Source organism: Gopherus flavomarginatus, chromosome 2 (assembly GCF_025201925.1).
Source record: "Gopherus flavomarginatus isolate rGopFla2 chromosome 2, rGopFla2.mat.asm, whole genome shotgun sequence".
Taxonomy (NCBI): domain Eukaryota; kingdom Metazoa; phylum Chordata; order Testudines; family Testudinidae; genus Gopherus; species Gopherus flavomarginatus.
The window spans coordinates 285,798,939-285,811,649 of NC_066618.1; the positions used below are offsets into that span (position 1 = coordinate 285,798,939).

The 12,711-nt window shown below is 43.0% G+C and overlaps 1 protein-coding gene across 2 annotated transcripts in view; it reads left to right on the plus strand.

The window, feature by feature from the left end:
- The window catches only part of TG (thyroglobulin), a 213,418-nt gene that overhangs the window by 179,065 nt on the left and 21,642 nt on the right, over positions 1-12,711 (plus strand). For both annotated transcript variants that reach the window (XM_050940484.1, XM_050940485.1), the window contains exons 44-45: positions 7,274-7,455; positions 12,362-12,469. In XM_050940484.1, the coding sequence (XP_050796441.1) occupies positions 7,274-7,455; positions 12,362-12,469 (290 nt within the window). The remainder of the gene's footprint in view (positions 1-7,273; positions 7,456-12,361; positions 12,470-12,711) is intronic.

The following is a 12,711-nucleotide window of genomic DNA, read 5'->3' on the forward strand; positions in this document are numbered from 1 at the left end:
GAGTTGTCATGTGGCCATTGTGAATGCTTTTGTCCTAACTGTTCACACTTCTCTACAAACATGTTATCAAGTGCACTCAACCTCTAACAATCTTATCAACGTTTGTTTTGTGGGGGTGCACGCATGCCCATTCATTTTTATCCATTGTTTGTCAGCACTGCTAACTGCATTTAAAGGCTATTATGGATAATCCCTACTATGGTTGAAACTTGTCAAGGATCTATAGGGGAGGAAGGGCTGTTTAATCACTGAGTAGTGGCTGGTGCCTGCCTCTGTTGTTACTTGCATTGTGTTTTATTTTTCTGAATGTGAACCAAGCCAGGTTTATCTGCCCATTTTGGGGGTCAGAGACAAGGTGAGTGAGGTAATATCTTTTATTGGCTCAACTTCTGTTAGTGATTACCTCATCCACTGTGTCTCTCTGATATCCTGGGACTGACAGAGCTGCTGGGACTGACACAGCTACATCGACACTGCTTTGTGTGCACTGTGTTGTGAGTTCTGGTATGTTTAGAACTAGCAGTGCTTTCTATGAACACACAACTTCACTTTCCCCATCCCTTCCATGTATCCTTCGCACTTCAGATATTTCTTAACCTGGAGCTTGTCTTCACATACAGTCAGGGCCGGCGCTTCCATTTAAGGATTTGGGAGGGCGGCATTTTGCCGCTCTCGGCAGCAATTCTACGGCGAGGGGTCCTTCCGCGCTCCAGGTCTTCGGCGGCAATTTTGCGGTGGGTCCTTCACTCTCTCCGGGACCCACCGCTGAAGTGCCCCGAAGACCGGGAGCGCGGAAGGACCTCCCCGCTGCAGAATTGCCGCCAAAGATGGCCGGGAGCGCAGAAGGACCCACGCCTCGGGCGCCAAAAACCCTGGCGCGGCTCCTGCATACAGTGAAGCTGTGCCACTTTAGCGCTTCAGCGAAGACACTACTAGAACTGCTCCCGTTGGCACAGTTATTCCACAGGATTATGAGGCACTCAGCTATTGTATAAATACCGGAGGCCTGTTCTGTGCTAGAAAAGTAAGTTGGTTTATCTACATTGCTCAGGGATGTGAAAAACCCACAGCTCTGAGCAGCATAGTTAAGCCAACTTTGCCCTAGTGTGGACAGCACTAGGTTGACAGAAGAATTTTTCTGTCAGCCTAGCTATCGCTTCTTGGGGAAATGGATTCCCTACGCTGACGAAAAAAACTCTCCTGTCGGCATAGGTAGTCAGCATTTACACTGATGCACTACAGCAGCGCAGCTGTGCTACTGTAGCATTTCAAGTGTAGACAAGCCCTAAAGTAGATAGAGACCTCAAAATAGGGCTTAAGTGGAACAAGGCCTGTTGCTGTTTGTGAATTTCACCTATTATGAGACAGTGCAAAAAAAGGGTAAACCACAGTGCTTCCCTAATAGGAGGTGTTATAACAGGATATTTATACATGTCAACTCTTGGGAAATATTTATCACAGAGTTCTGTACCCCAGGCAGTACAGAGAATGTGTAGGTTAGTGGTTCTCAACCTATTTACTACTGAGCCACATATGCAGTTCTCTGTGTTATGTGGGCTGCATCTACATAATACATATAGTACCTGTGTGGCCTTGAGGGTATCACATAGGCTGCAGCAGTGTGCTGATTGAGCCATGGTTTGAGAAGCACTGGTGTAGATCTACAGAATCTGGTGGTGGGGGTGGTATTTGTGATTTCTTTCCACTAGTGCCCACAATGCACAAGGTGCTTTCCAATCATAAAAGGAGGCATGGTCCCTATTCTGAAGAGCTCACAATGTAAGGGCTAGATTTTGACTAGTCCCAGCAAGGCTGCACAGAGCAATATACAGAAATAAGGTCTCCCCCCAGTGCACTGGTTCAGCTGTGTCAGGGATACCTCGATCAAGGTGGGGGTATTTGGGGGGAGATCAGAGGCTGTGCACCTGGTATTTCCTTCCCCTTCTTTTTGGTAAGTTGTGGAAAGGAAAAAGGTGGAGAGGAGGTGGAGCCATTACTCCATCCCACCAGGCACTGGCCAGAGGGTGGGTTGAAGTAACCTAATATCTCTCTCAAGCAGAGAAAGTCAGAACGAGATCCAATCGCTGGAAGTTAAAGCTAGACAAATTCAGATTAGAAATAAGGCAATATTTTTAACAGTGGGGAGTGAATAACAATTGGAACAGGCTACCAAGGGAAGCGGTGGATTCCACATCTATTGAAGTCTACAGATCAAGACTTGGGTGCCTTTTGGATGATATGCTTTAATCAAACACAAGTTATTGGTCTCAGTAAAGGGGAAAGTGGGTGAAAATCTACAGCCTGTGATACACAGGAGTTAGCTCCTCATACCTACATCTGTCAGTGGTGTGAAAAAAACACATCCCTGACTGAAATAACTATGCTGACCTGACCCCTAGTGTAGATGCAGCTACATCAGTAGAAGAAAGCTTCCATCATTTGTAGCTACTATCACTTGCGGGGGTGTAAGCTCTTTCTATGCTGCAGGGTTATGCCAGCATAGCTACGGCAACATGTAGCTATGCCAATGTAGTCCCAGTAGTGTAGACGTACCTTCAGACTAAATGACCTAAGGTCCTTTATGGTCTTAAAATCTAATGCATGTTGTATGTGTGTGTACACACACTGTGTTTAGTACACAGTAGATAGTACATGGATTGCAGAGAGGGATGCGTAGTCATGGTGGGAGTTTGGATTCTGTTTAGTTGGTAGACTAAGGTTTTGGCTTTTTCTGCCTTTTCTCTGCTGGTACACCCACCCTAGTTCAGACCCAGGCTGTCTTGCACAGCCAGGAAATGGTGGGTGGGTGGATGGATGGATGGAAAGAAAGTTAGCAATATTATGCATGTATCCTATGTATGCAGTCTGAGCTGTGCAGGCGGTCCCGTACACCCACAGTATCTGCAATCAGTAGGGGTTCTCAAGAGCACAGGACCTTACCTGCATGCAACCCATTGCAGGAGTTTGTGACTGTAACGACCTCAGGGGAAAAACTGCTATTAAGCTCCATCTGTAATGAGAATTGACTCTTTAATTCCAACTCTTTATTTAATCTCTCAGCTAGCTTGAATCTGTGACAGGGTTGTGCTGAGCTTCTCACCTCTTGGCTTGTAAGTTTTCTTAATAATCTCCTGTGAGGGACTTAGTCAAAAGCCAATTGAAAACCTAAAATCACTATATACACTTGTTCCTCTTATCCACTGTGTTTGAGGGCTAATTCTTAACACTATTCTAACACATTGGAGAGGTACCATTTAGCCTTACAGAAGATGTGATGGTTTGTCTCTACCATATGCTACTCAGTTAGGTGCTTTATAATATACTGGGCCAAATTCACTGGCATGCTAGAGTTTTGCTCCCACAATGAAAGGATCTGTAAACTCAAGGTGACAGTCAGTTAAAGCCATGTTTATAGCTGCTTCTTGTCACCAAAACAGTGCAAAGCAACACACCACTGAATCTGGCCCTTTGTTTTTAAAGATTTTCTGACCTAGTTTTTTTATAATACTGAAGAAAGGCTCACAAGTCTGTAATTCCTGAGCTCGGTAAACCTTAGCTCTGAAAGAGTTTGTAGAATGTAAATTATTTGACATAGGCTGCAGCTCTTTCTATCAATCTACTACTGTCTATTATGTTAAGCCTTCTTTGGAAAATGTTTCCTATTAGAGCTGATTGAAAATTTTCAAGTGGAAAGCTGTTCTGCTGGAATATGCTGAGCTGATGATTGAAATGTTTTGTGGGAATGTATCAACTTCATTGAAATTTTCATTGATAAATTTTTTAAAATTTCATTTTGATAAGGCCAAACATTTCATTTTGACTTTATCATTCTGATTCTTTATGATATAATATAGTCAAAATGATGAGGTCAAAGAAAATATTTCAGAATATTTGGTTTTATGAAAAATTCAACTTTTCAATTCAGGACAAAACCAAATTTCAAAATCTCAGAATTTCCAAGGAGGCAGAAATTCCATTTTTTGGCCAGCTCTGTTCCCACAGTGATAGCTGACTCACAAGACCCTAGTGACTCAATTTTATGATCTGACTGCTGAGAAAGGGCACCAAAATTCTTAGGACATTTTTAGAGTGACAAAAATTGTATTCCAAGCACTGTAAAGTGTTCTTCTAAGTGAATGAGCCTGATGTTTCGTCATTCCCTTAGCATCTGTGGCAGTTGTTGAATAATATAATGTGTTTGTGACGGGCTGAATCACAGAAAACCCCTTGGGAACTGCCAACTGATGTGCTGAGACTACCTCTTCCCCTGCTTTCCCTGCCAGATTGGGACTTCAGAGCCCTGCTTGGTTGTGCCAGACACACTTGCCGGTTACAAACATAGACCCAAGTTTGAACCATGTCCCACAAACTGCAGATTTAACTGAAACCAGCTTAAGAAGTTTTTCTGTCTCTAACACTCAAAGGTCCAACTCCCAATGGGGTCCAAACCACAAACAAATCCGTTTTACCTTGTATAAAGCTTATACAGGGAAAACTCATAAATTGTTCACCCTCTATAACACAGACAGAGAGAGATGCGCAGCCGTTCCCCCCCACCCCTGGTATTAATACATACTCTGGGTTAATTAATAAGTAAAAAGTGATTTTATTAAATACAAAAAGTAAGATTTAAGTGGTTCCAAGTAATAACAGACAGAACAAAGTGAATTACCAAGCAAAATTAAATAAAACACACAAGTCTAAACCTAATATAGTAAGAAAACGGAATACAGATAAAACCTCATTCTCAGAGGTGTTTCAGTAAGCTTCCTTTTACAGACTAGTCTCCTTATAGTCTGGGTCCAGCAATCACACACACACACTAGTTACTGTCCTTTGTTCCAGTTTCTTTCAGGTAGCCTTTGAGGGTGGAGAGGCCATCTTTTGAGCCAGCTGAAGACATAATGGAGGGGTCTCCCAGGGGGTTAAATGGACTTTCTTTTGTGGGTGGACACCCTTCCCTCCCCCTGTATAGAATCCCAGCTACAAGATGGAGTTTTGAAGTCACATGGACAAGTCACATGTCCGTGCATGACTCAGAACTCAGGTAGCAGCCATGGTTCACATGTTATCTTGAACGTCCTCAAGTAGACTTCTTATGTGGATTGGAGCCTTCCAAGCTCCATTGTCTAAGTGTTTCTTGATTGGGCACTTAACTTTCACATTCCTTTCTCAAGAAGCTGACCAAATGCTTTACTAAATCTACTTAAAATCAAGCAAGTATACAGCCAATATTCATAACTTCGAATACAAAAACGATACATGCATACAAAAAGGAGGAATAGATTCAGAAGATCATAACCTTTACAGAGATGTGTTACATGGCATATGTAGCATAAAACATATTCTAGTTATGTAATTTATACATTCATGAGCATATTTACATAAAGCCTTATGTGGTGCAACGGCACACTGTCCATCACTAAATATAAAATTAAAACATGCAATAAGGACTGGATCATGCAAGATGTTCAGCAATTAGCAGGACTGGGCACTGTCCATAAAAGATTATCCTCTTTACCCCACTCCTCCCTTTCAAAATTGCTCAAATCCATCAGCACCAATTCTTCAATGAAAGGTGCCACTAGATCATTAGAAATACAGTGATGCAGCCAGCTCCTAAAGATCTGATCTTCCATGGACATGAATAGAAAGACAGCTATTGACTTCAATGGGCTTTAAATCAGTTCCTTAATGATAATGTTTCTGTTTCTTGCCAAAAAATGTGCACTTATGTACACCATTAATTCTCACTCAGTGAAATGGAAACAAATTAGATGACAGAACTTCCTAAAAATAAGAAAAAAATGGGGAAAGAAACCAAGCTGCACTGAAACTGTGCAACTAACAGGGCACATTACTCCTCTTTCACTTTTCTTTGTGTTTATCCCATCACCTACCCCGTTATCTATGGGCCTTTCAGATCCCATGATAACGGTCATTGAAAACTGGACTGGAAAGAACACTAGAATGAGTAGTAAGGACCATCCTATGATGGCAACAGGGGATGGATTTTGTGACTTGAGCCTTTTTTTTACATCTCTAATTTCTGTGAATCTACTGGAAAAGCAATTATTCCTTCTGTAGCTTTTGGTACATTCTATGCAAGGTAGTGGAAAGATTTTTTGAGTTGTTTGAGGAAAAACAGACAGGTCAACACAATAAAATATTCAGTAGAAGTACAGTATCTATAGTAATTTGATTGGGCAGATTTGGGTCTGTTTTCTTTCAGGAGGGCCAGCCATGATGATAAAGACAGCTTATTAGATGTTTCTATCTGGAATGTTTTAAAAACATCTCACCAAATTTCAGCCCCATGCACCTGTGCAAGTGTCTCCTGCAGACAGGAAATCTCGTTTCAAGCTTTTAAAGAAGTTGCTCTGTTTCCAGACCTGGAATCAATGCCATTTAAAAACAGAATGTGAAAGATCTAAAAGGATAACGGATAACATTCCTAAATAACAGAGATATTAAAAGCCTCCAGGACTTGTTGGCTCCATCAAGAACAGGGGTGGGAACTGGGCATGGCATGAGACAGCTCTCTGCATGCCGATCTCTGGATTCCCATAGGACGAGGCGTCTTTTTGCCTTGGCCCTGTCTCCTCCACCCCTCCTTACTCCTGTGGTCACATGTGTGCACCCTCTGACTTTACACCAGCTGAGGATATGACCTGTGGTCTCTTCAGTATAACTGAAGTTTGATCCTCCATTTTCTTTGGGCTATATTGACTCAACCTGGAAGAAGCCCTGAGAGGGCTTCCCAGTAGGGAGCTTCCCATCATGATGGGGAGGGCTTGGAGGATTGTGAAGCGTGAAGGTTGCACCCTTGTTGATCTCAGGCATCTGTGGGGAAGGGATTTCTCCTCTATCCTGGAACTGCCCCTCACCTTGGCAGTGTAGCCCCTAGTGTAGCCGCACTGCCTATGGCTTCTTAGTAGTAGCCATGATGAACAGGATTCAGAGGGAGGTAATGCAGCTCTGAATTACCTGGTGCTTCAATTTTCAGATGCAAATCTAAGGACTATGCAGCAGAGAGCAGCATCCCCCTACTGCATCCTTCCTGTAACCCCCCACAGAGCCTCAGCAGATGGGCATCTTTGTATGATAATGGCAGGGGTTGGAGACAGCACTCTGCCTTTCCATGGGAGTTCATCAGCGTGAAGAGTGCTGTCTCCCCATGTGATCCTGCAGAAGGTGGTTTGAGCCTATGTACAAGGCATTCTGTGCAATGTTTAACTTTCATTTTTAAAAAAGACCCTGATTTTGCTCACAGAAATTTGAAGAAAGTCAAGGAAGAGCCAATAGCAAAACAGCCTTTTATCAGGCTCTGCAGAATTCCCTCGGAGGAGAGGACTCCAATTCCTTCATTGAAGACGCAGCTGCCTGGTACTATTCCCTCCAGCACTCGACTGCCGATTATGCATCATTTTCCCGGGCTTTGGAGAACGCCACACGGTAAGAAATTCATTTTAGGATTCTGTTGTGAGATTTGGGGTTAAACAGGTTTAGGTTTTCATCATTGTCAAATACACACTCAGATACTATGGTGGTGAGGACCTTACAAGCACTTTCATCGAGAGATGGGAAAAGGGAGGCTGTAGGATCTGGATTGCGTAGTAGTATGGCTGTTTGGGGTTCTTTTTTCTTTTTCTTTTTGTTTATTTTAAATCTTCTAATAGCCATGTGCTGTTAGTAAAAGATTAAAGGGTTTTGGTGCCCTTTTGAAAATGGGTTTTCCATATCAGGTGCATTTTGAAGTAAAAAAAATATTGAGACCAAAAAGGTTACCGGACAGTATTTGTCCAGGTACCCTTTGCTATTAAAAATGATCTGGTTGCAAGAAGGGATTTTCTCACCTAGGTGATCCTCATTATAGTATGACAGTTCCTGGGCCACATTTTTCAAAGATATGTGACTAAGGTTTGTCACCATCATACACAATTAGATACCTATATAAATGGCCTGATTTTCAGAGGTTTGGAGCACCTTACAGCAGCTCTTGAAGGAACTAGAGAAGTCCAAAAACTTTGAAAACTGGTGGCTGAGTGTGGATTCAGATGCCTACAACATTCAGAGGTCAGATTTCAAAATGTTGGCCTTTGCACTCATACATATGTTATCAAAGTGTAAAAATATAGTTTATCCTTTCTGGAAAGCTCTCCACAAATGGCTCTCCTATGGAAAACAATGGGATCTGCATACACAGAAGACTTGCAGGTTTGGGCATTAATTATCACACCACCTCTGTGTATTATTGATTCCACAGACAGCTAAACTAAGGCAGAGAAAGCCTTTGAGCTTGATGCTTCATTTCCTGGCACCTTGTGTAGTCATTTATACCAGTGCACAGTGACTGTAAAATGCCAAACTCCTAAATTAGTGCACTAATTACTTCCTGGCTCCCTCCGTGCACCTTCTCCTCCACTGCACCCATGCAAAGGTGGCTAAAATCTGACCCTTCATGTTTAATTGGAATAGATTAGAAAGCCTTCCTCTTTGCAGAAACTACTCTTTGCTATCTTTGGTTAGCATACAGGCAGGGCTGTCCTTACCCATACGCAAAGTACGCAGCTGCATAGGGCACCGGTACCCTGCACAGCTGTGTGCTGCTCCAGCCCCTGCTCCGCCCCCACTGCATGGCCCCTGCTCCACCCCCGCCCTGCCCCAGCCCTACCTCTTCCCACCCCTGCTCTGCCCCAGCCCCACCCTCACTCCCCTGAGGATTGGAGCAGGGCTGGGCCTGCACTCACCGAGAGCAGGAAGTGCAGTGGTCTGGCCCCAGCTGCGCTTCTGGTACGTGCTGGGGGGTGGTTCCTTCCATTCCCCAAGCCAGCCCTGCGCCCATCGCCATGGAGGCCGTTTCCCCCCTCACAGAAGCCTGGGACCCCACCCCACCCCCCACGGGGGGCTGCGTAGGACCCCAGAATAGCTAGGGACGACCCTGCATACAAGTTTGTTGTGAAGATTTTTCCTTATTCCCAAGTAGATGTATTTAGCGGTGGGTTAGTTTGACTTGCTGAGCTATCTCAATGTGAAGACTCGTCTGTTTCACACTTGCTTTTACAGGAGCCCTTGCTGCTGCAGTGTTTTGATTTCCAGTGTCTGTGCTACATAGTATGGTACTCGTGTCACTCTGCGTGCCACCGGAGGCATTCTTTTTTTTTCAGTAGCCTGTCAGCCTTCATTTGCATTGCAGGCCACTGCCAAGGGAGAGGGAGCTGAAAGTGAGCCAAGGTTAATGTAGAAAATCTGATCCAAGAATCCAATGAATGAATGTGTTTGGGAAAGGCCTCTGGGTGTGCCTGGTGTGCCTGTGCATTGTGACCAAGGAGAAAACAAGCAAGAAGCAGATAGTAGGCTGCAATTTGCTCCTTCAAATGATATTTAGGGATTTTTTTTTATCAAGAATACGGCTATGCTGGGTTTTCCCGCCATGTCCATCCATCTGTCTGCCATGTTTATGGGGTGCCAATCACTGTAGTGTCTACATACAACTTATTCCAGTATGGATCCTAGTACTAAACATGTTAAAAACCATGGGGAGAATTATGATAACTTGTGCTGCATGGAAATTCCATTATATGTAAATCTGTCACTCTCAAGAGGCACTACCTCTCAGCCTGTGCGATAGCTACCTCAGCAAGAAGCCATGATAATGTTCAGACTTAGTACTTCTTGTCTGACACGTCTTTCATTCGAGGGCCTGCCTCAAAGTATGCTATAAATAGGGCCCTACCAAATTCATGGCCATGAAAAACGCGTCATGGACCATGAAATCTGGTCTCTCCCCATGATACTTGGTCTTTTGGGTGCTTTTACACTATACTATACAGATTTCATGGGGAGACCAGCGTTTCTCAAATTGGGAGTCCTGACCCAAAAGGGAGTTGCAGGGGGGCCTCAAGGTTATTTTAGGGGGGTTGCCGTATTGCCACTCTTACTTCTGTGCTGCTTGCAACTGTGGGCAGCTGGAGAGTGGCGGCGGCTGACTGAGCTCTGCAGGAAGCAGTGCAGAAGTAAGGGTGGCAATACCATACCATGCCATTCTTACTTCTGTGCTGCTGCTGGCTGTGGCTCTCCCTTCAGAGCTGGGCTCCCAGCCAGCAGCTGCTGCTCTCCGCTGCCAACAGCAGTGCAGAAATAAGGGTAGCAATACCACAACTCCCCCTACAATAACCTTGTATCCCCCTTTCCCTCACACTTCCTTTTTAGGTCAGGACCCTACAATTACAACACTGTGAAATTTCAGATTTAAATAGCTGAAATCGTGAATTTTATTATTTTAAAAATCTTATGACTGTGAAAATTGACTAAAACAGACTGTGAATTTGGTAGGGCCCAGCTATAAACACTAAACAAGCCCCAGAGCACCCACCATTAGGGGTGGATATTATTACCCACATTTATCAGATGAGTAAATTGATTCACGGAAATAAATGAGTTGCCCAAACTCATACAGTGAGTAAGTAGAAGGACCTGTAACAGAACCCAGGTCACCAAAATTCAAGTCCCTTGTTTTAACCACTAGACAACACTTCCACCCTAATATTTATTCCAGGCTGTGGCAGACATTTCAGAGAGGAGAAGGTAGTGATACATAACTTATAAATACTGAAGATGGCCAGATAGGGAAGAAGAAGGGTTAAAAAATAATTGGGTAAATATATAAACCCAGGTCAATTTCATGTTATGGGGCTATAATTTTTCTGTCGCGTTCTAGTGGGGTCATAGATCATGAGAAAGAAGCATAAGTGGTTAAAGTGTAACTCAAGTGCCTTATATGTTATGAGTTAGGAGTATTTCTGGGGTTTGGTTTTGTTTTTAATTTGCTTTGGTGGTGTTCTTAGATATTTTTTCCAGGTTTAAATTGTTTCACCATTTTTTTTCTATGCAGTATTTTCTGAGCTATAAGAAGGTATACAAACCCACACGTACTTTCCATACTATTTGTTTCTAATCTTAAAATACCCAAGGAAACTTTTTTTTTCAATTATCCAAGCTTCTTCTTCTCCTATAACTGTAATAGGTGTTTGCAGAGATGCACAGGTTTTAAAGTGTTGCAGTATCTCATTTTTTTAAAAATTTCCCTAGAATGTTTGACTCATTTCCCTGCTCCTCCTGCAAAGAATTTAGTTTTTAATGGCCAGTTGATTTCAGAATATTCCTCCATAATTAATGGTCTCAAAGTGGTGTAGCTCCTGATATTTCAAAGACCATCTGCTCTGATAAAACCTTATGTGTACAGGTTTACGAAGAATAGTGGACTTAGTTTTTGATGGGTGTTGCCTACCGTAACTCCTACAGAGAGTTGTGGTCAGTCAGCCCAGGTCTTTGTGGTTTCTGAGCTGAGGTTCTGTGAACTTAAAATAAATTCTGGTGAACTAAAATAGCTGCCCTAGAGAGGGGCCTTGTAGTTGAAATGCTTAAATAAAGAAATGAATTGTTGTGCTCTTCTTACATATTCTTTCCCCTCGCTGCTCATTTACGGCAGTTCCTATAAAAGCTCTATGTAGCAGCAAGGGTAGCATATTCAACGCAATGAACAACAATTGAAATATCTGACTTTCATACCATGTATGCATATATATGTAGATCTGGATGTATACACACACACTGTCTTGTGTGAAGTCTTTGTGCATATAATACAAGTGTGTGGTGGTGATTTCTATTCGATAAATTTCCGATCCATGTGGTAACTTAGATTTGTCATGTAACTGGAATCACTTTGCCCTTTACTCTGCCCACAAAGCCATCTCTCCCAGACAACTGCTTATCCTATTCCGTATCCCCAAGCAGTGTCAAATGGATGCCTTTTAAGACATGCGAAATAAATGTTCCTTTCCTTCTCTCCAATGCAGAAGTTCCCTCCAAAATTACACAGATCCAGAATGGGTGATATTCAGCCTTAATCAATGAGCTATTTAATTGCTTTCACAAAATGTCACTAAATACATATTTTGCAAACCACCGGGGCAAGAAATAGGAGATCTATGCCATTAGACAGCCAGGAATCAATGAAAGAATGCTTTCTAGGCCTGCAAGCTCCTAAGATGTCAGATTTTAAATATGCAACATTATTATGCATGGAAAAGCATAATTTTAGAGCATAATTTTTAGAGCTTTCTGAATGACATTGGCTATAATTGCCTTCTTCTTCTCTCTGTGGAGCGTGGGTGTGCAAGGGTGGAGCGTGGGTGGCTCACTCCACTAGGGAGAAAGGCAGGTATGTACAGGAGGCAGAAGCCATTCTGGGAGACCCGAGGAAGCCTGCCATCAAAAATAGGAAGATTATTTAAAGTCTTTTCTGGTTACATAATAATTGTTTTCATAGGAAAATATTCTCTTCTTTGCCTCTTTTCAGTGACCACTTTATCACCTGTCCCATTATCAGCATGGCCAAGGACTGGGCTGATAACTCCAGAGGGAATGTCTTCATGTACCATGTGCCTGTGAGCTCCTCTCAGAGCAGGTAAGATCTGTCTTACCTTGTTTGGATGTGGAGTTTGTGAAACCAAAACCAGGGTAGTCTGGTCTGGTTTTGTCTCTGCTCTTCATTGGACAAGTCACTGGACCAGCTTTTCCTTCTTTGCATGGTACTGAGCATAAGTCATCCATGGTCAATAGACTTTTTTTTTTTTTTTAAGTGTGATGATTCTTGATAAAGCACAAAAGGGAAAGGAGTGGAATTTTGAGATGTGCTCAGCATTGGTT